Here is a 27195-nt window from a genome sequence, read left to right on the forward strand (position 1 = left end):
ACCCTCTGTGTAAAAAACTTGCCTCGTACATCTCCTTTAAACCTTGCCCCTCGCACCTTAAACCTGTGCCCCCTAGTAATTGATTCTTCCATCCTGGGAAAAAACTTCTGACTATCCACTCTGTCCATGCCTCTCACAATCTTGTAGACTTCTATCAGGTCTCCCCTCAATCTCCGTCGCTCCAGTGAGAACAAACCAAGTTTCTCCAACCTCCCCTCGTAGCTAATGCCCTCCATACCAGGCAACATCCTGGTAAATCTTTTCTGTACCCTCTCCAAAGCCTCCACATCCTTCTGGTAGTGTGGCGACCAGAATTGAACACTATATTCCAAGTGCGGCCTAACCAAGGTTCTATAAAGCTGCAACATGACTTGCCAATTTTTAAACTCAATGCCCCGGCCGATGAAGGCAAGCATGCCGTATGCCTTCTTGATTACCTTCTCCACCTGCGTTGCCACTTTCAGTGACCTGTGTACCTGTACACACAGATCCCTCTGCCTATCAATACTCTTAAGAGTTCTGCCATTTACTGTATATTTCTTATCTGTATCAACCCTCCAAAATGCATTACCTCACATTTGTCCGGATTAAACGCCATCTGCCATCTCTCCACCCACGTCTCCAACCGATCTATATCCTGCTGTATCCTCTGATGGTCCTCATCGCTATCCGCAAATCCACCGACCTTTGTGTTGTCTGCAAACTTACTAATCAAACCAGTTACATTTTCCTCCAAATCATTTATATAAATTACAAACAGCAAAGGTCCCAGCACTGATCCCTGAGGAACACCACTTGTCACAGCCCTCCATTCAGAAACACACCCTTCCACTGCCACCCTCTGTATTCTGTGACTGAGCCAGTTTTGTATCCACCTTGCCAGCTCACCTCTGATCCCATGCGACTTCACCTTCTGCACCATGAGGGACCTTGTCAAAAGTTGGAGTGTTATGGTAAGGTTGTATAAGGCATTGGTGAGGCCGAATTTGGAGTATTGTGTACAGTTTTGGTCACCTAGTTACAGGAAGGATGTAAATAAGATTGAAAGAGTGCAGAGAAGGTTCACAAGGATGTTGCCGGGACTTGAGAAGCTGAGTTACAGAGAGAGATTGAATAGGTTGGGACTTTATTCCCTGGAGCGTAGAAGATTGAGGGGAGATTTGATAGAGGTGTAGAAGATTTTGATGGGTATAGATAGAGTGAATGCAAGCAGACTTTTTCCACTGAGGCTAGGGGAGAAAAAAACCAGAGGGCATGGGTTAAGGGTGAAAGGAGAAAAGTTTAAAGGGAATATTAGGGGGGGCTTCTTCACGCAGAGAGTGGTGGGAGTGTGGAATGAGCTGCCGGATAAAGTGGTAAATGCGGGGTCACTTTTAACATTTAAGAAAAACTTGGACGGGTTCATGGATGAGAGGGGTGTGGAGGGATATGGTCCAAGTGCAGGTCAGTGGGACTAGGCATAAAATGGTTCGGCACAGACAAGAAGGGCCAAAGGGCCTGTTTCTGAGCTGTAATTTTCTATGGTTCTATGGCCTGACTGAAGTCCATGTAGACAACACCCACTGCCCTACCCTCATCAATCATCTTCGTCACTTCCTCGAAAAACTCGATCAAGTTAGTGAGGCACAACCTCCCCTCCCAGGGCAGCGTCTGTGGAGAAAGGAACAAGTCAACATTCACGCCACTGAACTTACATCAGGATAACTCGGAAGACACTCAAAAGACAACACAAGAGTTTTCACTGAACTGATAACCATTGCTGACTCCACCACAGTGCTGCTCCCCACTCGACTGCTGAGGTTTTACTGAGTGCATCACTTATTGAAAGAGTCATCCAAAGATACTCCTTTCCTGTTTCTGTGACCAACCCCACAGATCATAGGATCCCTACAGTGCAGTAGGAGGCCATTCGGCCCATCGAGCCTGCACTGACAACAATCCCACCCAGGCCCTATCCCCGTAACACCATCTATTTACCCTGCTAATCTACCTGCCACTGAGAGGCAATTTAGCATGGCCAATCCACCTTACCAGCACATCCTTGGACACCAAGGAGCAATTTAATGTTTATTTATTAGTCACAAGTAAGGCTGACATTAACACTGCAATGAAGTTACTGTGAAATTCCCCAGGTCGCCACACTCCGGCGCCTGTTTGGGTCAATGTACCCTAACCAGCACGTCTTTCAGACTGTGGGAGGGAACTGAAGCACCCGGAGGAAACCCACGCAGACACGGGGAGAACGTGCAGACTCCACACAGACAGTGACCCAAGCCGGGAATCAAACCCGGGTCCCTGGCACCCACTGTGCCGCCATGCCATCTATTTAGCACGGCCAATCCACCTAACCTGCACATCTTTGGACACTAAGGGGCAATTTAGCATGGCCAATCCCCCTAACCTGCACATTTTTGGACAATAAGGGGCAATTTAGAAATCATAGAAATCATAGAAACCCTACAGTGCAGAAGGAGGCCATTCGGCCCATCGAGTCTGCACCGACCACAATCCCACCCAGGCCCTACCTCCACATATTTTACCTGCTAATCCCTCTAACCTACGCATCTCTGGACTGTAAGGGGCAATTTTTAACCTGGCCAATCAACCTAACCCGCACATCTTTGGACTGTGGGAGGAAACCGGAGCACCCGGAGGAAACCCATGCAGACACGAGGAGAATGTGCAAACTCCGCACAGACAGTGACCCGAGCTGGGAATCGAACCTGGGACCCTGGAGCTGTGAAGCAGCAGTGCTAACCACTGTGCTACCGTGCCGCCCTTACGGCTTTAACATGGCCAATCCACTTAACCTGCACATAACAATATAATAAATAAGAAGGAAAGGAGAGGGTGCAGAATGTAGTGTCATGGCCAGGGTTTTTAAAGTTGATTTATTATTGTCACAAGAAGGGCTACATTGCAGCTTAAACCCTAAGTCCCCTCAGAATCTGAGCTGTTTCAATAAGATGGTCTGTCATTCTCCTGAACTGCAATGGGTTACAGGCAGACTGCAGTCTCCAGTTGAATGTAATTAAATATGGCGGGGGGGGGGGTTGGGGGAGCGCCGCCTCGAGTTACTGAAACCTGCGTTTGCTTCCTCAGGTGATAAATATGGCAACGTGATCCACCTGTACGAAAGGGACTGCTCCATTCAGCGGCGCCACCAGAAGGTGGTGGAGATCGCCCCTGCCGCCCATCTGGATCAGCACCTGAGGGACCGGCTCACCGCCGATGCCGTCAAGCTGGCAAAGCGGGTAAGCGCCCCTCGCTTCCTTCCGCAAGCTCACGGGAACCAGGGCCTACTTCCCCATTGGCCATTCTGGCGCTTCATACAAGCCGGGGAGGTGGGGGGGGGAGGGTGGGTGTGACACGCATTACAGGACAGAGCGAAGAGCGATCCCTGTCCATAAGGCCTCGAGCTTATTACCGTCTGAGTTACACACTTTGTGGATTTACTGCCCCCCGCCACCGCTTCAGGCTCTTCCCCCACCCCTGCCCCTACCCCCCCCACCCCTCCCCCGCCCCCGCAACCACCATCTGCATTGAGCTGTTGACAATACTGTAATATTTTCTGAAAGGATATCGACAGTGCAGAAGGAGGCCATTCGTTCCACTGGGTCTGCACCGACAGAGCATATTATCCAGGTCCTTTCCCCACTGTGACCACACGCATGGCCAATCCACCTAACCTGCACATCTTTCGACACTAAGGGACAATTTAGCATGGCCAATTCACCTAACCTGCACATCTTTGGACACTAAGGGACAATTTAGCATGGCCAATTCACCTAACCTGCACATCTTTCGACACTAAGGGACAATTTAGCATGGCCAATTCACCTAACCTGCACATCTTTCGACACGAAGGGACAATTTAGCATGGCCAATCCACCTAACCTGCACATCTTTCGACACTAAGGGACAATTTAGCATGGCCAATTCACCTAACCTGTACATCTTTCGACACTAAGGGACAATTTAGCATGGCCAATTCACCTAACCTGCACATCTTTGGACACTAAGGGACAATTTAGCATGGCCAATTCACCTAACCTGCACATCTTTCGACACGAAGGGACAATTTAGCATGGCCAATCCACCTAACATGCACATCTTTGGACACTAAGGGACAATTTAGCATGGCCAATTCACCTAACCTGCACATCTTTCGACACTAAGGGACAATTTAGCATGGCCAATTCACCTAACCTGCACATCTTTCGACACGAAGGGACAATTTAGCATGGCCAATCCACCTAACCTGCACATCTTTCGACACTAAGGGACAATTTAGCATGGCCAATTCACCTAACCTGTACATCTTTCGACACTAAGGGACAATTTAGCATGGCCAATTCACCTAACCTGCACATCTTTGGACACTAAGGGACAATTTAGCATGGCCAATTCACCTAACCTGCACATCTTTCGACACGAAGGGACAATTTAGCATGGCCAATCCACCTAACCTACACATCTTTGGACACTAAGGGACAATTTAGCATGGCCAATTCACCTAACCTGCACATCTTTCGACACTAAGGGACAATTTAGCATGGCCAATCCACCTAACCTGCACATCTTTGGACACTAAGGGATAATTTACCATGGCCAATCCACCTAACCTGCACATCTTTGGACACTAAGGGATAATTTACCATGGCCAATCCACCTGACCTGAACATCTTTGGACACTAAGGGGAAATTTAGCATGGCCAATCCACCTAACCTGCACATCTTTGGACACTAAGGGGCAATTTAGCATGGCCAATCCACCTAACTGGCACATCTTTGGATTGCGAAAAAACCCAAGCAGATACGGGGAAAACATGCAAACTCCACACAGACAGTGACCCGAGTCGGAAATGGAACCCGGGTCCCTGGCGCTGTGAGGCAGCAGTGCTCACCACTGTGCCACCGTGCCGCCCTTAAGCAGTCCTGATTTTATTTTTTCTTCATTCATGGGATATGGGAGTCACTGGCTGGATCCAGCATTTATTCTTCATTCCTAAGAATGAAGAATTTTCTCATTCATTGAGAAAGTGAAGGGGCATGGGATACAAGGGGACATTGCCTTGTGGATTCAGAACTGGCTTGCCCATAGAAGGCAAAGAGTGGTTATCGATGGGTCTTTTTCAGCATGGAGGTCGGTCACCAGTGGAGTGCCCCAGGGATCTGTTCTGGGACCCTTGCTCTTTGTGATTTTTATAAATGACCTGGATGAGGAAGTGGAAGGATGGGTTGGCAAATTTGCTGATGACACAAAGGTTGGTGGTGTTGTGAATAGTGTAGAGGGATGTCAGCAGTTGCAACGAGACATCGATAAGATGCAAGACTGGGCGGAGAAGTGGCAGATGGACTTCAACCCAGATAAGTGTGTGGTGGTTCATTTTGGCAGGTCGAATGGGATGAAAGAATATAATATTAAGGGTAGCACGCTTGGCAGCGTGGAAGATCAGAGGGATCTTGAGGTCCGGGTTCATAGGACGCTCAAAGCAGCATCGCAGGTAGAGGCTGTCGTTAAGAAGGCGTATGGAATACTGGCCTTCATCAATAGAGGAATTGAGTTTAGAAATCGGGAGATAATGCTGCAGCTGTATAGGACCCTGGTCAGACCCCTTCTGGAGTACTGTGCCCAGTTCTGGTCGCCTCATTACAGAAAGGATGTGGAAGCCATAGAAAGGATGCAGAGGAGATTTACAAGGATGTTGCCTGGATTAGGTGGCATGCCTTATGAGGATAGGTTGAGAGAGCTAGGTCTTTTCTCCTTGGAGAGACGAAGGATGAGAGGTGACCTGATAGAGGTGTATAAGATGCTGAGAGGTATTGATAGAGTGGATTCTCAGAGGCTTTTACCCAGGGCTGAAATGGTTGCCACAAGATTCACAGGTTTAGGGTGCTGGGGAGCAGGTACAGAGGAGATGTTGGGGGTACGTTTTTCACTCAGAGGGTGGTGGGTGAGTGGAATCGGCTGCCAGTAGTGGTGGTGGAGGTGGATTCGATAGGGTCTTTTAAGAGACTTTTGGATAAGTTCATGGAAGTTCGTAAGATAGAGGGTTATAGGTAAGCCTAGTAGGTAGGGACATGTTCGGTGCAACTTGTGGGCCGAAGGGCCTGTTTGTGCTCTAGCTTTTCCATGTTCTATGTTCTAATGGCCCTTTGAGAAATTGGTGGCTGAGCTGCCATCTTGAACCGGCTGCAGTTCATGTATTGTAAGTACACCCGTGGCGCTGTTAGGGAGGGACTTCCGGGATTTTGACCCCAGCCACAGTGAAGGAACAGCCGATATATTTCCAAGTCGGGATGGTGAGTGGTTTGGTGGGGGAACTTGCAGGTGGGGGTGTTCCCCATGTGTCTGCTGCCCCCCCCTTGTCCTTCTAGGTGGTAGAGGTGGTGGGTTTGGAAGGTGCTGTCGAAGGAGCCTTGGCGAGTGGCTGCAGTGCATCTTGTAGATGGTACACACTGCTGCCACTGTGCGTCGGTGGTGGAGGGAGTGAGTGTTTGTGGTTAGCGTGTCGATCGAGCGGGGCTGCTTTGTCCTGGATGGTGTCGAGCTTCTCGAGTGTTGTTGGGAGCCGCACTCATCCAGGCAAGTGGAGAGTGTTCCATCACACTCCTGACTTGTGTCCTTGTAGATGGTGGACAGGCTTTGGGGGGAGTCAGGAGGTGAGTTACTCTCTGCAGGATTCCCAGTAGACAGGCTTTGGGGGGAATCAGGAGGTGAGTTACTCTCCGCAGGATTCCCAGTAGACAGGCTTTGGGGGGAGTCAGGAGGTGAGTTACTCTCTGCAGGATTCCCAGTGGACAGGCTTTGGGGGGAGTCAGGAGGTGAGTTACTCTCCGCAGGATTCCCAGTGGACAGGCTTTGGGGGGAGTCAGGAGGTGAGTTACTCTCCGCAGGATTCCCAGTGGACAGGCTTTGGGGAGTCAGGAGGTGAGTTACTCTCCGCAGGATTCCCAGTGGACAGGCTTTGGGGAGTCAGGAGGTGAGTTACTCTCCGCAGGATTCCCAGTGGACAGGCTTTGGGGGGAGTCAGGGGGTGAGTTACTCTCCGCAGGATTCCCAGCCTCTGACCTGCTCTGGGAGCCACAGTATTTATCTGGCTGGGTCCAGTTCAGTTTCTGGTCAGTGGTAACCCCCAGGATGTTGACAGTGGGGGAGGGGGATTCAGCGATGGGAATGCCATTGAATGTCAAGGGGGCGATGGTTAGATTCTCTCCAGTTGGTGACGGTCCGTGCCTGGCACGTTTGTGACGCAAATGTTACTTGCCGCTTCTCAGCCCAAGCCTGGAACTGAGGAAGTGTATTTCGAAGGATTTATAGTTTTTTAAAAAGGTTTATTTATTAGTGTCATAAGTAGGCTTACATTAACACTGCAATGAAGTTACTGTGAAAATCCCCTCGTCGCCACACTCCGGCGCCTGTTCGGGTTACACTGAGGGAGAATTTAGCACCTAACCAGCACATCTTTCAGACTGTGGGAGGAAACCGGAGCACCCGGAGGAGCAGACACAGGGAGAACGTGCAGATTCCACACAGACAGTGACCCGAGCCAGGATTCGAACCCGGGTCCCTGGTGCTGTGAGGCAGCAGCGCTAACCACTGTGCTACCGTGCCGCCCATAGTGTTGGCATTTTCTCAGTGTTGGCATTGAATGAGTTATGACCTGGGACGTGCAAGAGCGGAATGTGACCACGTGGATGTGATGCCAAGATAGATTGATACTGGTAGCGATTTAACAGACCCTAGTTTTCAAGGGTCTTTTACTTATTACTTGAAAGGTGACTAAGTAACGCTATTCAAGGAGGTCAGCAGACTGTCTTGTCAGCATAATCCTCACGGAATGATTCGATGCTGCTGTGACATTTGAACTCGCCTCTGCTCTCAGTAACTTAACAGCGCCTGATCGGGTAGAGTCAGAGAGTCATAGAGGTTGACAGCATGGAAACAGGCCCTTCGGCCCAACTTGTCCATGCCACCCTTTTTTTTAAACCCCTAAGCTAGTCCCAATTGCCCACGTTTGGCCCATATCCCTCTATACCCATCGTACCCATGTAACTGTCTAAATCCTTTTTAAAAGACAAAATTGTACCCGCCTCTACTACTACCTCTGGCAGCTTGTTCCAGACACCCACCGCCCTCTGTGTGAAAAAATTGCCCCTCTGGACACTTTTGTATCTCTCCCCTCTCACCTTAAACCTATGCCCTCTGGTTTTTAGACTCCCCTACCTTTGGGAAAAGATATTGACTATCTAGCTGATCTATGCCCTTCATTATTTTATAGACCTCTGTAAGATCACCCTTAAGCCTTCTACGTTCCAGGGAAAAAAGTCCCAGTCTATCCAGCCTCTCCTTATAACTCAATCCATCAAGTCCCGGGTACACTGAGGGAGAATTTAGCGCGGCCAATTCACCTAACCAGCACATTTTCGGACTGTGGGAGGAAACCGGGGCACCCGGGAGAAACCCACGCAGACACAGAGAGAACGGACAAACTTCACACAGACAGTGTCTCAAGCCAGGAATCGATCACAGCGCCAGAGACCTGGGTTCGATTGCCGGCTTTGATCACTGTCTGTGCGGGGTTTGCACGTTCTCCCCGTGTCTGCGTGGGTTTCCTCCGGGTGCTCCGGTTTCCTCCCACAGTCCGAAAGGCGTGCTGGTTAGGGGCTAAATTCTCCCTCAGTGTACCCGGAGTGTACCGGAGTGGTTAGGGTGCATTGGCCGTGCTAGATTCTTCCTCATTTTCCCCAACAGGCGCTGGAGTGTGGCGACTAGGGGGATTTTCACAATGACTTCATTGCAGTGGTAATTTAAGCCTGCTTGTGACTAATAAATTAAACTTTAACTTTCGTAACTTAATAAATTCACAAAGTGTTCACACTTTAACCTACCTGAGAGTTAGTCATCCCCGGTGTGATGTGGATGAGCACTCGTCACCATGGTAGGAGCAGAGGTGGTAATTGCGACAAGTTTGCCCGCCCTCCTACACAGAGCCACTCCACCCCCTCCCCCTCACTCACTTCACTCCTTCCCCCACTCACCAAAAAGCTAAGAAAACTTGTGTTTGGAGCTGACCTCTGTATTATTTATTTATTTTATTGATTCGTGGGACATGGGTGTCGCTGGCTGGACCCAGCATTTATTGCCCATCCCTAGTTGCCCTTGGAGGGCATTTCAGAGCCAACCACATTGCTGTGGCTCTGGAGTCACATGTAGGCCAGACCGGGGTAAGGACGGCAGATTTCCTTCCCAAAAGGGAACCAGATGGGTTTTTCCGACAATGGATCATCAGTAGATTCTTAATTCCAGATTTTATTTTTATTGAATTCAGGCCCCACCATCTGGCGGGATTCGAACCCGGGTCCCCCAGAACATTAGCTGAGTTTCTGGATTAATAGTCTGGCAATAATACCACTGGGCCATCGCATCCCTGTAAATATTGTCACAAGTCGGCTTACATTAACATTGCAATGAAGTAACTGTGAAAATCCCCCTAGTCGCCACACTCCAGCGCCTGTTGGGGAAAATGAGGAAGAATCTAGCACGGCCAATGCACCCTAACCAGCACGTCTTTTGGACTGTGGGAGGAAACCAGAGCACCCGGAGGAAACCCACGTAGACATGGGGAGAACGTGCAGACTCCACACAGACAGTGACCAAAGCCAGGAATCGAACCCGGGACCCTGTAAGACAGCAGTGCTAACCATTGTGCCACCATACTGCCCCAATGTGTTAGTGCTGAAATGCCCATGATCATGTCTCTTCACCGGTGAACTCCCAACAAGAGAGATCTAACCATAACCCCTTGACATTAAGTGCCATTACCACTATTGAATACCAATCCCCCGCCACCCTAGTATCTACACCCTGGGTAGTAACTGAACTTGGGTAAATACTCTAGCTACCAGAGCAGTTCAGAGTCTGGGAACCCTGTGGAGAGTAACTGTGCAGGTTAGGTGGATTGGCCATGCTAAATTGCCCCTTAGTGTCCAAAGATGTGCAGGTTAGATGGATTGGCCATGCTAAATTGCCCCCTTAGTGTCCAAAGATGTGTAGGTTAGGTGGATTGGCCATGCTAAATTGCCCCCTTGGTGTCCAAAGATGTGCAGGTTAGGTGGATTGACCACGGAGTTAGGGTCGGGGGTTGGTGGGTCTGAGCAAGATGCTCTTTTGGATAGTTGGTGCAGACTCGATGGGCTGAATGGCCTCTGTCTGCACTGTAGGGATTCTCTGTTGCTGTGAAAACATGAAAACTAAATGCAGCTATCTCGATCAGAATATCCTTCCCCGGAGGATTGTGCCCGATTTGTACATGTTCGTTGTACTTAATTAAGCAATGCCCTTGACCTGTGTATCTGAATAGTATAATTAACATACTATTAACACTGGAAGCCATCTCCCATCGATCACCTCTGTTAAATGTGCTCCCGAAAGAACTACCCCAGTTTGATTTTGAATCAACATTATTAATTCAAATACCTGGCCAACGCTGTCTGGCATTCCTGTCCTTGGCTGACTTTTGTTCATTAAAATTGCACAGAAGAAATACTCAGTTTGGGTTTACTTTCCAGTCAGGTATTGCTCCAGTCCAGACAGGTCCTCGACAGGAAGGACGAACAGTCGATTTGTCACACCTCAAAAACACATCCCACCCAGTTCTCCATTCCTTAAAAGATCTCCCGGTAGGGTTCGAAACATATGTGCACAGTGGGTTGGCACTGCTGCCTCACAGCGCCAGGGACCCGGATTCGATTCCCGGCCTTGGGTCACTGTCTGTGCGGAGTTTGCACACATTCCCCTGCGTCTGTGTGTGTTTCCTCGGATGCTCCGGTTTCCATCACTCCAAAGATGCGTATTTAGGTGGATTGGCCATGCTAATTGCCCCTTAGTGTCCAAAGATGTGCGGGTTAGGTGGATTGGCCATGCTAAATTGCCCCTTAGTTTCCAATAATGTGTAGGTTCGGTGGATTGGCCATGCTAAATTGCCCCTTAGTGTCCAAAGATGTGCAGGTTAGGTGGATTGGCCATGCTAAATTGCCCCTTAGTTTCCAAAAATGTGTAGGTTAGGTGGATTGGCCATGCTAAATTGCCCCTTAGTGTCCAAAGTTGTGCGGGTTAGGTGGATTGGCCATGCTAAATTGCCCCTTAGTGTCCAAAGATGTGCAGGTTAGGTGGATTGGCCATGCTAAATTGCCCCCTTAGTGTCCAAAGATGTGCAGGTTAGGTGGATTGGCCATGCTAAATTGCCCCTTAGTGTCCAAAGATGTGCGGGTTAGTTGGGTTGGCCATGCTAAATTGTCCCTTAATTTCGGGGGAATTAGCAAGTTAAATATGTGGGGTTACAGGGATAGAGACTGGAGGGGGGTGGGGATTGTTGTCGGTACTGGCTCGCTGGGCCGAATGGCCTCCTTCTGCCTCCGTGGGGTTCGGTGAGACCACGAAGCACAGCGCCTGCTTTTGTTTAACCTACTTTTAACGAGATAAGGACGTCTTTGGAGAGGGACGGGTAGAAAGCTCCGGAAGTGAGAGGGTTGTTTACGAAGAGTACTCTGGGTCATTCCCCTCTTGAGAAAGGAAGATGGATGATCGTAAACGAACAAACTGAAGTTTAACATTGAAGAAGTCTCTCTGTCGGATACACGGCAAAACACATCAGACACTGGAAATCTTAGACGTTAACAGCGAAAACCTTTGAATCACTCAGCAGGGTCGCATTGCGTCTCTGGAGAGAGAGAGGTCAGAAGGCTGAGCAATCCACGTCCATGACCTTTCACCTCTTTAGTGTGACGAGAATAGAGTGACAATATAAAATAGAGGGCAATAATCATTGTACAAGGGATGCAGGAGCAGAGGGAATGGACAGAAATCATTAACGATGGCAAGACGGTAGGTTAGCACTGCTGCCTCACAGAGCCAGTTCAATTCAGTTCAATTCCCGGCTTGGGTCACTGTCCATGTGGAGTTCGCACCTTCTCCCCGTGTCTGCGTGGGTTTCCTCCGGGTGCTCCGGTTTCCTCCCACAGACTTTTGATTTGATTTTGATTTGATTTGATTTGACTTATTATTGTCACATGTATTAGTATACAGTGCAATATAATGTTTCTTGCACGCGATACAGACAAAGCATACCGTTTATAGAGTACACAAGGGAGAAGGAAAGGAGAGGGTGCAGATGTCGTGTTACTATACAGAGGGACACAAAGTTATGTTGTTGGCAATAGAAGCGATGGAGACACGAGGAGAAACATTATCATACTGCGAGCGGTTAGCATCTGGAATGCGCTGCCTGACAGTGGTTGAAGCAGCTTCAATCGAGCTTTCGAAAGGGTGTTCGGATCATCTAATCCTATGAAAGAGTCCACTCAGCCCATCGAGTCTGCACTGACTCTCCAAAAGATTATCTCACCCAAGCCCACCGCCCTGTCCTATCTTCTTAACTCTGCGCATTTAGCATGGCCAATCCACCAAACCTGCACATCTTTGGGCACTAAAGGGCAATTTAGTATGGCCAAACCACCTAACCTGCACATAGGGTGGCACGATGGCACAGTGGGTTAGCACTGCTGCTTCAGAGGGCAAGGGAACCGGGTTCGATTCCCGGCTTGGGTCACTGTCTGTGTAGAGTTTGCATGTTCTCCCCGTGTCTGCGTGGGTTTCCTCCGAGTGCTCCGGTTTCCTCCCACAGTCCAAAGACGTGCGGGTTCGGTGGATTGGCCATGCTAAATTGTCCCTTAGTGTCAGGGCGATTAGCTAGCATAAATAGCGTCTGGATGGGATTGTTGTCGCTGCAGACTCAATGGGCTGAATAGCCTCCTTCTGCATTGCTGGGATTCGATGATTGATGATGATCTTTGGACACTAAGGGACAATTTAGCATGGCCAATCCATCTAACCTGCACATTTTTAGACACTAAGGGGCAATTTAGCATGGCCAATCCACCTAACCTGCACATCTTTGGACACTAAGGGGCAATTTAGCATGGCCAATCCACCTAACCTGCACATCTTTGGACACTAAGGGGCAATTTGGCATGGCCAATCTACCTAACCTGCACATCTTTGGGCAGTAAGGGGCATTTTAGCATGGCCAATCGGCCTAACCTATACATCTTTGGAGTGTGGGAGGAAACCGGAGCACCCGGAGGAAATCCACGCCGACACGGGAGAACGTGCAAACTCCGCACAGGCAGTGACGCGAGGCAGGAATCGACCCTGGATCCCTGCGCTGTGAGGCAGCAGTGCCAACCACTGTGCCACCATGGATTGTGATCTCGATAGGAAGAATGTGGGGTGCGGGGTTATTTGGCTGTGAAGAGAGGGCCTGGGAGAAGGACATGAGGTTCATTGTTCATTCGGAGATTTAGCATGATCCCAGTGGGCTGAATGATCTCCTGCTATGCCATAACCATTCGCGATTCCATTCCGTGAATTCTTGGGATCGGATCTACCCTGAAGAACGGATCACTTGATGCCAAACATCGTGGTTTTTCTTTCTCTCCCTTTGTTGGTTAAAAAGAAAAAGGAGGCTTATGTTCGGATGAGACGTGAGCACTCGGGTAGTGCACTAGAAAGCTTTAGATTGGCTAAGAGGGAGTTGAAGAGCGAGCTTAGAAGGGCTAAAAGGGGACATGAGAAGACTTTGGCGGATAGGGTTAAAGAGAATCCTAAGGCGTTCTATAGGTATGTCAAGAACAGAAGGTTGGTTAGGGCAAGTTTAGGGCCAGTTATAGATGGCAGAGGGAAGTTATGTGTGGAACCGGAGGAGATTGGTGAAGCATTGAACCAATATTTCTCTTCGGTGTTCACGCAAGGGGACATGAATATAGCTGAGGAGGACACTGGGTTGCAAGGGAGTAGAATAGACAGTATTACAGTTGATAAGGAGGATGTGCAGGATATTCTGGAGGGTCTGAAAATAGATAAATCCCCTGGTCCGGATGGGATTTATCCAAGGATTCTCTGGGAGGCAAGAGAAGTGATTGCAGAGCCTCTGGCTCTGATCTTCAGGTCGTCGTTGGCCTCTGGCATAGTACCAGAAGATTGGAGGTTAGCGAATGTTGTCCCATTGTTTAAGAAGGGGAACAGAGACTTCCCCGGGAATTATAGACCGGTGAGTCTCACTTCTGTTGTCGGCAAGATGTTGGAAAAAATTATAAGGGATAGGATTTATAGTTATTTGGAGAGTAATGAATTGATAGGTGATAGTCAGCATGGTTTTGTGGCAGGTAGGTCGTGCCTTACTAACCTTATTGAGTTTTTTGAGAAAGTGACCAAGGAGGTGGATGGGGGCAAGGCAGTGGACGTGGTATATATGGATTTTAGTAAGGCGTTTGATAAGGTTCACCATGGTAGGCTTCTGCAGAAAATGCAGATGTATGGGATTGGGGGTGATCTAGGAAATTGGATCAGGAATTGGCTAGCGGATAGGAAACAGAGGGTGGTGGTTGATAGTAAATATTCATCATGGAGTGCGGTTACAAGTGGTGTACCTCAGGGATCTGTTTTGGGGCCACTGCTGTTTGTAATATTTATTAATGATCTGGATGAGGGTATAGTTGGGTGGATTAGCAAATTTGCTGATGACACCAAAGTCGGTGGTGTGGTAGACAGTGAGGAAGGGTGTCGTAGTCTGCAGGAAGACTTAGACAGGTTGCAAAGTTGGGCCGAGAGGTGGCGGATGGAGTTTAATGCGGAGAAGTGTGAGGTAATTCACTTTGGTAGGAATAACAGATGTGTTGAGTATAGGGCTAACGGGAGGACTTTGAATAGTGTGGAGGAGCAGAGGGATCTAGGTGTATGTGTGCATAGATCCCTGAAAGTTGGGAATCAAGTAGATAAGGTTGTTAAGAAGGCATATGGTGTCTTGGCGTTTATTGGTAGGGGGATTGAATTTAGGAGTCGTAGCGTTATGTTGCAACTGTACACAACTCTGGTGCGGCCGCACTTGGAGTACTGTGTGCAGTTCTGGTCCCCACATTACAGGAAGGATGTGGAGGCTTTGGAGAGGGTGCAGAGGAGGTTTACCAGGATGTTGCCTGGTATGGAGGGGAGATCCTATGAGGAGAGGCTGAGGGATTTGGGATTGTTTTCGCTGGAAAGGCGGCGGCTAAGAGGGGATCTTATTGAAACATATAAGATGATTAGAGGTTTAGATAGGGTGGATAGTGATAGCCTTTTTCCTCTGATGGAGAAATCCAGCACGAGGGGGCATGGCTTTAAATTGAGGGGGGGTAGTTATAGAACCGATGTCAGGGGTAGGTTCTTTACCCAGAGGGTGGTGAGGGATTGGAATGCCCTGCCAGCATCAGTAGTAAATGCGCCTAGTTTGGGGGCGTTTAAGAGATCCGTAGATAGGTTCATGGACGAAAAGAAATTGGTTTAGGTTGGAGGGTCACAGTTTTTTTTTAACTGGTCGGTGCAACATCGTGGGCCGAAGGGCCTGTTCTGCGCTGTAATGTTCTATGTTCTATGTTCTATGTTCTAAAAGTCATCCACTGAGTAATTCCAAGACTTGCTTAGAAACCCTACAGCACAGAAAGAGGCCATTCGGCCCATCGAGTCTGCACCGACCACAATCCCACGCAGGCCCTACACCCATATCCCTACATATTTACCCACAATTCTCTCTAACCTACACATCCCAGGACACGAAGGGCAATTTTAGCATAGCCAATCAACCTAACCTGCACATCTTTGGACTGTGGGAGGAAACCGGAGCACCCGGAGGAAACCCACGCAGACACGAGGAGAATGTGCAATCTCCACACAGACAGTGACCCAAGCCAGGAATCGAACCCAGGTCGCTGGAGCTGTGAAGCAGCAGTGCTAACCACTGTGCTACCGTGCCGCCCTTGCTGACAGACCTAGATAGAATAAGAAGTCTAACAACACCAGGTTAAAGTCCAACAGGTTTATTTGGTAGCAAAAGCAACTAGCTTTCGGAACAGGCTGTTCCTTCGCCAGGTGGGTGGGAGTTCTGGTCACAAACAGGGCACAAAGACACAAACTCAATTTACATGAATAATGATTAGAATGTGAGTCTTTACAACTAATCAAGTCTGAAAGGTACAGACAATGTGAGTGGAGGGAGCATTAAGCACAGGTTAAAGAGATGTGTATTGTCTCCAGACAGGACAGCTAGTGAGATTTTGCACATCCAGGCAGGTTGTGGGGGTTACAGATAGTGTGACATGAACCCAAGATCCCGGTTGAGGCCGTCCTCATGTGTGCGGAACCTGGCTATCAGTCTCTGCTCAGCGACTCTATGCTGTCGTGTGTCGTGAAGGCCGCCTTGGAGAACGCTTCCCCGGAGATCAGAGGCTGAATGCCCGTGACCGCTGAAGTGCTCCCCAACAGGAAGAGAACACTCTTGCCTGGTGATTGTCGAGCGGTGTTCATTCATCCGTTGTCGTAGCGTCTGCATGGTTTCCCCAATGTACCATGCCTTGGGACATCCTTTCCTGCAGCGTATCAGGTAGACAACATTGGCCGAGTTGCAAGAGTATGTACCATGTACCTGGTGGATGGTGTTCTCACGTGAGATGATGGCATCCGTAACCCCCACAACCTGCCTGGATGTGCAAAATCTCACTAGCTGTCCTGTCTGGAGACAATACACATCTCTTTAACCTGTGCTTAATGCTCCCTCCACTCACATTGTCTGTACCTTTAAGACTTGATTAGCTGTAAAGGCTCACATTCCAATCATTAATCATGTGAATTGAGTTTGTGCTCTGTTTGTGATCAGAACTCACACACACCTGACGAAGGAACAGCCTGTTCTGAAAGCTAGTGGCTTTGGCTACCAAATAAACCTGTTGGATTTAACCTGGTGTTGTTAGACTTCTTACTGTGTTTACCCCAGTCCAACGCCGGCATCTCCACATCAGGCCTAGATAGAGCCATAAAGATATACAGCACGGGAACAGGCCCTTCAGCCCAACTCCTCCGTGATGACCAGGTTCCCTGAACTGAGCTAGTCCCATTTGCCTGCGTTGGGCCCATATCCCTCTAAACCTTTCCTATCCATGTACCTGTCCAAATGTCTTTTAAATGTTGTAATTGTACCCGCCCCTACCACCCCCGCTGGCAGCTCATTCCATACCCGCGCCACCCTCTGTGTGAAAACGTTGCCCCTCAGCAGCACGGTAGCACAGTGCTCAGCACGGCTGCCTCACGGCGCCAGGGAGCCGGGTTCGATTCCCGGCCTTGTGTCACTGTCTGCGCATCCTCCCCGTGTCTGCGTGGGTTTCATCCGGGTGCTCCGGTTGGACACTAAGGGGCAATCTAGCATGGCCAATCCATCCAACCTGCAAATCTTTGGACACTAAGGGACAATTTAGCATGGCCAATCCACCCAACCTGCAAATCTTTGGACACTAAGGGGCAATTTAGCATGGCCAATCCACCCAACCTGCAAATCTTTGGACACTAAGGGACAATTTAGCATGGCCAATCCACCCAACCTGCAAATCTTTGGACACTAAGGGACAATTTAGCATGGCCAATCCACCCAACCTGCAAATCTTTGGACACTAAGGGGCAATTTAGCATGGCCAATCCACCTAACCTGCAAATCTTTGGACACTAAGGGACAATTTAGCATGGCCAATCCACCTAACCCGCACATCTTTCGGACTGTGGGAGGAGACCGGAGCACCCGGAGGAAACCCACGCAGACACGGGGGGGCGGGGGGGGAGCATGCAGGCTGGGTTTCCTCCCGCAGCCCAAAGATGTGCGGGTTAGGTGGATTGGCCATGCTAACTTGCCCCTTAGTGTCAAGGGGATGAGCAGGGTAAATATGCGGGACTATGGGAATAGGGCCTGGGTGGAATTGTGGTCGGTGCAGAGTTGATGGGCCGAATGGCCTCCTTGGGGGGAGGGGAGCTGGAAGAGTTGACCGGGATCAAGGAACTAATTGATGGGGGGGAGGATGCAGGGGTAAGGGGAATTACAAAATTAATGGTAGAGGAGAGGGTGCAAGTGAATGAAGGCAGTAATTTAGATAAGGGAGTAGAGGGAGAGGGTGTTCGCGACTCATCAAAGCGGGTCCAGATAAAAGCTGGAATAAGGACACTTTGCCTGAATGCACGAAGCATTCGGAACAAGGTAAATGAGTTGATGGTGCAAATCAGCACAAGTGGGTACGATCTAGTGGCCATTACAGAAACGTGGCTGAAAGGTGACCAGGACTGGGAGATGAATATCCAGGGGTATCAGGCGTTTAGGAAGAATAGACAGGAAGGAAAAGGTGGTGGGGTCGCGCTATTAATAAGAGATAATATCAGGGTAGTACTGAGGGATGACATAGGCTCTGAGGAACAAAACGTGGAATCATTATGGGTAGAGATGAGGAATAGTAGAGGGAGAAAGACACTAGTAGGTGTGGTATATAGGCCCCCAAATAATAATGTTGAGGTAGGGAGGGCTGTAAACAAGCAGATAAGGGATGCGTGTAAAAACGGAACGGCAATAATCATGGGGGACTTCAACATGCACATTGACTGGCAGACTCAAGTCGGTAAGGGTGGAATGGAGGAAGAGTTCTTAGAATGCTGTCGGGATAGTTTCCTTGAACAGCATGTTACGGAACCGACGAGGGAACGAGCTATTTTGGATCTGGTATTGTGTAACGAGGTAGGTAGAATTAAGGATCTTATTGTGAAGGACCCTCTTGGGTCTAGTGACCACAATATGGTCGAATTTCTGATTCAGATGGAAGAGGAGAAAGTTTGGTCCCAAACCAGTGTCCTCTGTTTGAACAGAGGGAAATACGATAGGATGAGGGATGAATTGGCTAAGGTAGACTGGGAGAGCAGGCTGGCAGGTAGGATAGCTGAGGAACAGTGGAGGATTTTTAAGGAGATCCTTTTCAGTTCTCAGCAAAAATATATTCCAGCAAAAAACAAGGATTGTAAGAAAAGGGAGAACCAGCCGGGGATAACGAAGGAAATAAAGGAGAGTATTAAAATAAAAACAGCTGCGTACAGAGTGGCCAAAAATAGTGGAGAAACAAGTGATTGGGAAAAATTTAAGAAACAACAAAGAGAGACTAAGAAAGCGATAAAGAAAGGAAGGATAGACTATGAAGCTAGGCTAGCAATTAATATAAAAAATGATAGTAAAAGTTTTTATAAATATATAAAAAGGAATAGAGTGGCTAGAGTGAATGTTGGACCCTTGGAGGACGAGAGGGGGGAGTTAATAGTGGGAAATGAGGATATGGCTGAGTCTTTAAATAAGTTTTTTGTGTCGGTCTTCACGGTGGAGGACACAAATAGTTTGCCAAATATTAACGATAGAGGGTTGGCAGCAGGAGAAATACTTAATACAATTAATGTTACCAGAAAGGCAGTGCTGGGTAGACTAATGGGACTGAAGGTGGACAAGTCCCCGGGTCCAGATGGAATGCATCCCAGGATATTGAAAGAAATGTCAGAGGTAATAGTGGATGCGTTAGTGATTATTTATCAAAACTCATTGCATTCTGGGGTAGTGCCGGTTGATTGGAAAACGGCTAATGTTACGCCGCTGTTTAAAAAAGGAAGGAGACAAAAGGCGGGTAACTATAGGCCGGTCAGCTTAACGTCTGTAGTAGGGAAAATGCTGGAATCCATTATTAAAGAGGAGATAGCAGGGCATCTGGATAGAAATGGTTCGATCAATCAGACGCAGCATGGATTCATGAGGGGAAAGTCGTGCTTGACGAACATGTTGGATTTTTATGAAGATGTGACTAGGGCGGTTGATGGAGGAGAACCGGTGGATGCGGTGTTTTTGGATTTCCAAAAGGCGTTTGATAAGGTGCCCCATAAAAGGCTGCTGAAGAAGATTAGGGCACACGGAGTTGGGGGTAGTGTGTTAAAGTGGATTGGGGACTGGCTATCCGACAGGAAGCAAAGAGTCGGAATAAATGGGTGTTTTTCCGGTTGGAGGAAGGTAACTAGTGGCGTGCCGCAGGGATCGGTACTCGGGCCGCAACTGTTTACCATTTATATAGATGATCTGGAGGAGGGGACGGAGTGTAGGGTAACGAAGTTTGCAGACGACACAAAGATAAGTGGAAAAGTGAATCGTGTGGAGGACGGAGAAGATCTGCAGAGAGATTTGGACAGGCTGAGTGAGTGGGCGAGGATATGGCAAATGGAGTATAACGTTGATAAATGCGAGGTTATACACTTTGGAGGAAATAATAACAAATGGGATTACTATCTCAATGGAAACAAATTAAAACATGCTACCGTGCAAAGGGACCTGGGGGTCCTTGTGCATGAGACGCAAAAGCCCAGTCTGCAGGTACAACAGGTGATCAAGAAGGCAAATGGGATGTTGGCCTATATCGCGAGGGGGATAGAATATAAAAGCAGGGATGTGTTGATGCACCTGTACAGGGCATTGGTGAGGCCGCAGCTGGAATACTGTGTGCAGTATTGGTCCCCTTATATGAGGAAGGATATATTGGCATTGGAGGGAGTGCAGAGAAGGTTCACCAGGTTGATACCGGAGATGAGGGGTTTGGATTATGAGGAGAGGCTGAGGAGATTGGGTTTGTACTCGTTGGAGTTTAGAAGGATGAGGGGGGATCTTATGGAGACTTATAAGATAATGCGGGGGCTGGATAGGGTGGAGGCGGAGAGATTCTTTCCACTTAGTAAGGAAGTTAAAACTAGAGGACACAGCCTCAAAATAAAGGGGGGTCGGTTTAAGACAGAGTTGAGGAGGAACTTCTTCTCCCAGAGGGTGGTGAATCTCTGGAATTCTCTGCCCGCTGAGGTGGTGGAGGCTACCTCGCTGAATATGTTTAAAGCGCGGATGGATGGATTCCTGATCGGTAAGGGAATTAAGGGTTATGGGGATCAGGCGGGTAAGTGGTACTGATCCACGTCAGATCAGCCATGATCTTATTGAATGGCGGGGCAGGCTCGAGGGGCTAGATGGCCTACTCCTGCTCCTATTTCTTATGTTCTTCTGCACTGCAGATTCTCAGGTCTCCTTTCCCCTCTCACCTTAAACCTACGCCCTCTAGTTTTGGACTCCCTACCCTGGGGAAAAAACCCTGGCTATTCAACTTATCTGTCCTTCATGATTTTATAAATCTCTATAAGTTCACCCCTCATCGTCCAACGCTCCAGGGAAAAAAGTTCCAGCCTATCCAGTCTCTTCATATAATTCAAACCTTCAAGTCCTGGGAACATCCTTGTAATTCTGTTTGTGCACCCTTTCCAGTTTAATAACATCCTTCCTGCAGCAGGGCCACTTAAATTGGATGCAGTGCTTCAAAGATGGCCGCACCAATGTCTTGTACGGTTGTGCCATCTCTTGGGATTGGGGTTTAAAACACATTGAATCAACAGGATACACTGAGATAAAAACCTCCCGGTTAGAGAGAGATGGAGGGAGAAAGAGAGAGGGAGCGAGAGAAAGAGAAAGGGGTGGGGGAATTGGAACGATGGAGCAGATCGATTTGATTGCCAATCTGGGGAAACGCTGGAAGTGACAGGGTGATTAATGGAGGACACCTGCTGTCGCTACAGATCAGGGAATAAGAAACTTTAATCCCAATTCCCAAACAGAAAGAATTTGTTCTCATTAAGCTCTGCAAATGACATTCACGTTTCTCACAGGAAAAACAGGGGATAATTAGCCAGGAGATGTAAAAACTGGATTGCTACCAGAGTAAGTCAAAATTCTCTCACTTCAGTGACTGAAGGCAACAAATCACTGAGGAACAATTTAGCCTAACCAATCCACCTAACCCGCACATCTTTGGACACTAAGGGGCAATTTAGCATGACCAATCCACCCTAACCCGCACATCTTTGGACACTAAGGGGCAATTTAGCATGACCAATCCACCTAACCTGCACATCTTTGGACACTAAGGGGCAATTTAGCATGGCCAATCCACCTAACCCGCACATCTTTGGACACTAAGGGGCAATTTAGCATGGCCAATCCACCTAACCCGCACATCTTTGGACACTAAGGGACAATTTAGCACGGTCAATCCACCTCACCTGCACATCTTTGGACACTAAGGGGCAATTTAGCATGGCCAATCCACCTAACCTGCACATCTTTGGACACTAAAGGGCAATTTAGCATGGCCAATCCACCTCACCTGCACATCTTTGGACACTAAGGGGCAATTTAGCATGACCAATCCACCTAACCTGCACATCTTTGGACACTAAGGGGCAATTTAGCATGACCAATCCACCTAACCTACACATCTTTGGACACTAAGGGGCAATTTAGCATGGTCAATCCACCTAACCTGCACATCTTTGGACACTAAGGGGCAATTTAGCATGGCCAATCCACCTAACCTGCACATCTTTGGACACGAAGGGACAATTTAGCATGGCCAATCCACCTAACCTGCACATCTTTGGACACTAAGGGGCAATTTAGCATGGCCAATCCACCTCACCTGCACATCTTTGGACACTAAGGGGCAATTTAGCATGGCCAATCCACCTAACCTGCACATCTTTGGACACTAAGGGGCAATTTAACATGGTCAATCCACCTAACCTGCACATCTTTGGACACTAAGGGGCAATTTAGCATGGCCAATCCACCTAACCTGCACATCTTTGGACACGAAGGGACAATTTAGCATGGCCAATCCACCTAACCCGCACATCTTTGGATTGGTGGGAACAGGTAGATTGGCCAGGCTAAATTGCCCCTTCGTGTCAGGGTGATTAGCAAGGTAGATATGTGGGGTTACGTAGAATCCCTACAGTACAGAAGGAGGCCATTCGGCCCATCGAGTCTGCACCGACCACAATCCCACCCAGGCCCTATTCCTGTAACCCCAAATATTTACCGTGCTAATCCCCCCGACACTAGGGTCAATTTAGCATGGCCAACCCACCTAACTCGCACACCTCTGGGAGGAAACCGGAGCACCCGGAGGAAACCCACGCAGACACTGGGAGAAAGTGCAAACTCCACATAGACAGTGACCCGAGGCTGGAATTGAACCCGGGTCCCTGGCGCTGTGAGGCAGCAGTGCTAACCCACTGTGCCGCCGTGCTGCCCCCAAATGTGAGGTTACGGGGATAGGGTGGGATTGTTGTCAGTGCAGGCTCGATGGGCCGAATGGCCTCCTTCTGCGCTGTCGGGATACTCCAGCTCCAAGACAACTATCAAGCTTGTGAACCTCCTCGGGACCCTCTCCAGGGCCAGCACATCCTTCCTTAGATACGGGGCCCAAGATTTCTCGCAACATTCTAAACCTGGTCTGCCCAAAGCCCGAGCAACGCATTGTATTCTCGCGTCCTCTGCTTTTGTATTCTAGCCCTCTCGAGATGAATGCCAGCATTGCATTTGTCTTCCTAACGACCAAAGTTATTCGAGTCAGAGTGCCTCCTTTGAAACTGTTATCTCAATCAGTCATGGGACCGAGTGAGCAAATTTACTTCCAGAGATCCTGCCCAAAGGGCCTGCTTGTGTCACAGCTCCTTGGGCCGCCAGAGACAGGCAGATAAAGGAGCAAATTTGCCGAGCTTTACAGATAAACCCGGCTCCCATTTGGAGGCGAGCGGAATACTAATGACTTTTCAAACCGGCTCGCCGCTGCCCTTCTTGCTGGGGCTTGGAAAAGTGGTTATCTCAAGTATGTAATTAAACAGGGCTCTGAGTAAACATGCTGATGGAGAGTGCTGAGCGTGAGGTTTCACACAATCTCAAAGTGGTAATGAAAGAGAAGATCTCTGTCTCTTTGTCTCTCTCCCTCTCTCTCTCGCCCTGTCTCTCTCCCTCTCTCTGTCTCTCTTTCTCTCTCCCTCGCCCTGTCTCTCTCCCTCGCTCTGTCTCTCTCTCTCTCTCTGTCTCTCTTTCTGTTTCTCTCTCTGTCTCTCTCTCTCCCTCTTTCTGTCTGTCTGTCACTCTCTCCCTCTTTCTATCTGTCTCTCTCTCTCTGTGTCTCTCTCTCTCTCTCTGTCTCTCTCAGTTTCTCTCTCACTGTTTCTCTGTCTCTCCCTCTCTCTGTTTCTCTCTCTCTGTCTCTCTCTCTCTCTGTCTCTCTCTCTCTCTGTCTCTCTCTCTCTCTCTCTGTTTCTCTCTCTCTCTCTGTCTCTGTCTCTCTCTCTGTCTCTTTCTCTCTGTCTCTCTCTCACTCTTTCCCTCTCTCTGCCTCTCTCTCTCCTTGTATCTCCCTCTCCTTCTCTCTCTGTCTCTCTCTCTCTCTCTCACTCTTTCCCTCTCTCTGCCTCTCTCTCTCTCCTTGTATCTCCCTCTCCTTCTCTCTCTGTCTCTCTCTCTCTCTCTGTCTCTCTCTCAGCGCCCAGTGTCAGCTGCACTGGGAGACACAGTGCTAAAGACAGGGACTTGGGCGGCATGGTGGCCAGTTTCAATTCTGGCTTCGGGTCGCTGCCTGTGTGGAGTTTGCACATTCTCCCCGTGTCTGCGTGGGGTTCCTCGGTGTGCTCCAGTTTCCTCCCACACTCCAAAGCTGTGAGGATTGTCCATGCTAAATTGCCCCTTAGTGTCCAAAGATGTGCAGGTTAGGGGAATTGGCCATGCTAAATTGCCCCTTAGTGTCAGGGGGATTGGGAGGGTAAATACATGGGGTCGCGGGAATAGGGACAGAATGGGATTGTGGTCGGTACAGATTCGATGGACCGAATGGCCTCTTTCTGCACTGTAAGGATTTTATGCGTTGATTCCCTGCGCCAATCCAGGAGATGGAGGGAGAGAAGGTTAATGTGAAGGACAGTACAATCCCTGTCAGTTCCAAGTCGCACCGCAGGGGAGACTCTTTCTGACGCAAACATTCCACCTCGGCGCCACGTGTGACCTGGCTGAAAAGAAAGCCAAGCCTTGCTGCTGATATCAGTTTGCTCCATTCGCAAATTCCACCTGCAACTACTGAACCGCACCCCCCGACCCCCCACCTCATACCCCTTATCAAACCCCCAGCCTCAAACCACTCTGGATAGAAAATCCCTACTGGAAAAATAAAACAACTTGTAGAGTCATAAAAATATCCAGCGTGGAAACAGGCCCCTCGGCCTAACTCGTCCATGCCCAACCAGGTTTCCTGTACCTCGGGGGGCACGTTGGTTAGCACTGCTGCCTCGCAGCACCAGGGACCCAAGTTTGATTCCGGGCTTGGGTCACTGTCTGTGCGGAGTCTGCACGTTCTCCCCGTGTCTGCGTGGGTTTCCTCCGGGTGCTCCGGTTTCCACCCATAGTCCAAAGATGTGCAGGTTCGGTGGATTGGCCATGCTAAATTGTCCCTTAGTATCCAAAGATGTGCAGGTTCGGTGGATTGGCGAGGCTAAATTGCCCCCTTAGTGTCCAAAGATGTGCAGGTTAGGTGGATTGGCCATGCTAAATTGCCCCTCAGTGTCCAAAGATGTGTAGGTTAGAGGGATTGGCCATGCTAAATTGCCCCTTAGTGTCCAAAGATGTGTAGGTTAGGTGGATTGGCCATGCTAAACTGCCCCTTAGTGTCCAAAGATGTGCAGGTTAGGTGGATTGGCCATGCTAAACTGCCCCTTAGTGTCCAAAGATGTGCAGGTTCGGGGGATTGGCCATGCTAAATTGCCCCCTAGTGTCCAAAGATGTGCAGGTTCGGGGGATTGGCCTTGCTAAATTGACTTCAGGTCAGGGCGATTAGCTATGGTAAATGCATGGAGTTATGGGGATAGGGCCTGGGTGGGATTGTGGTCGGTGCAGACTCGAAGGGCCAAATGGCCTCCTTCTGTAGGGTTCTAGGATTCTATCGATGATTATCGAGTCATAGAGATATAAGCACGGAAACAGGCCCTTTGGGACTAGCTCAGTTCAGGAAAGCTGGTCGTCATGGACGAGTCGGGGCGAAGGGCCTATCTCCATGCTGGATATTTTAATGGACTTATGACCACAGCTGAAACTCTGTGAAGAGTTTTGCCCTCCCTCTTATCCAAGGAAAGATTTCTTGGTATCGGGGGCAGTCCAGAGAAGGTTCACTCGGTTGATCTCGGGTAGGGAGGGATTTTCTTATGAGGAGAGGTTGAGTCGGTTTGGGGCCTGTCCTCACTGGGAGTTGGGAAGAAAGAGAGGCGACCTTATTGAGACATATCGGATACTCAGTGGGGGGGGGAGAGGAGTTTGACAGAGTAGATGCTGAGATGTTGTTTCTTCCCCCTTTGTGAGAGAGTCTAGGAGCAGAGGGCCATAAGTAAGGAGGGCCATAAGTAAGGAGGTCGCCCATTGAAGTTAGAGATGAGGAGAAATATCTTCTCTCAGAGGAGAATGAATCTGTGGAATTCTTTACCGCAGAGGGTTGTAGAGACCAGGTCATTGAGTAAATTCAAAGCTAAGAAAGACAGATTTTTATTCAGTAAGGGGGACATCAGTCAATTTTTTCAATAGTGCGACATGAGCATCGCTGGCCAGCATTTATTGCCCATCCCTCGTTGCCCTTGGAGGGCAGTTGAGAGTCAACCACATTGCTGTGGCTCTGGAGTCACATGTAAGCCAGACCAGGCAAGGACCGCAGATTTCCTTCCCTAAAGGACATTAGTGAACCAGATGGGTTTTTACGACAATGGTTTCACGGTCATCAGTCGATTCTTAATTCCAGATATTGAGCGGAGCGGTGGCACAGTGGGTTAGCACTGCTGCCTCATAACGCCAGGGACCCAGGTTCAATTCCGGCCTCGGGTCACTGTCTGTTTGGAGTTTGCACCTTCTCCCCCGTATGTGCACGGGTTTCCTCCGGGTGCTCCGGTTTCCTCCCACAGTCCGAAGGTCATGCGGGTTAGGTGGATTGGCCATGCTAAATTGCCCCTTAGTGTCAGGGGGACTGGCCAGAGTAAATGCATGGGGTTATGGGGATAGAGCCTGGGCTTCCTCCGGGTGCTCCGGTTTCCTTCCACAGTCCAACGATGTGCGGGTTAGGTGGATTGGCCATGCTAAATTGCCCTTAGCGTCAGTGGGACTAGCCAGAATAAATGCATGGGGTTATGGGGATAGAGCCTGGGTGGGACTGTGGTCGGTGCAGACTCGATGGGCCGAATGGCCTCCTTCTGCACTGCAGGGAATCTATGACATATTTTATTGAATTCAGACTCCACCATCTGCCGTGACGGGATTCAAACCCGGGGTCCCCAGAACAATGGCTGAGTTTCTGGATTAATAGTCGAGCGATAATACCACTCGGCCATCGCCTCCATATATGTTACCTCATCGG

The 27195-nt window shown here is 49.1% G+C and overlaps 1 protein-coding gene across 1 annotated transcript in view; it reads left to right on the plus strand.

Moving 5' to 3' along the window:
• Positions 1 to 27195, plus strand: part of LOC144489413 (pyruvate carboxylase, mitochondrial-like) — a gene marked incomplete at its 3' end in the record, with an annotated part of 60933 nt that overhangs the window by 23061 nt on the left and 10677 nt on the right. The window contains exon 7 of the mRNA XM_078207249.1: positions 3103 to 3254. Coding sequence (XP_078063375.1) covers positions 3103 to 3254 — 152 coding nt within the window. The remainder of the gene's footprint in view (positions 1 to 3102; positions 3255 to 27195) is intronic.

This window comes from Mustelus asterias, unplaced genomic scaffold, assembly GCF_964213995.1.
Source record: "Mustelus asterias unplaced genomic scaffold, sMusAst1.hap1.1 HAP1_SCAFFOLD_2157, whole genome shotgun sequence".
Lineage (NCBI taxonomy): Eukaryota > Metazoa > Chordata > Chondrichthyes > Carcharhiniformes > Triakidae > Mustelus > Mustelus asterias.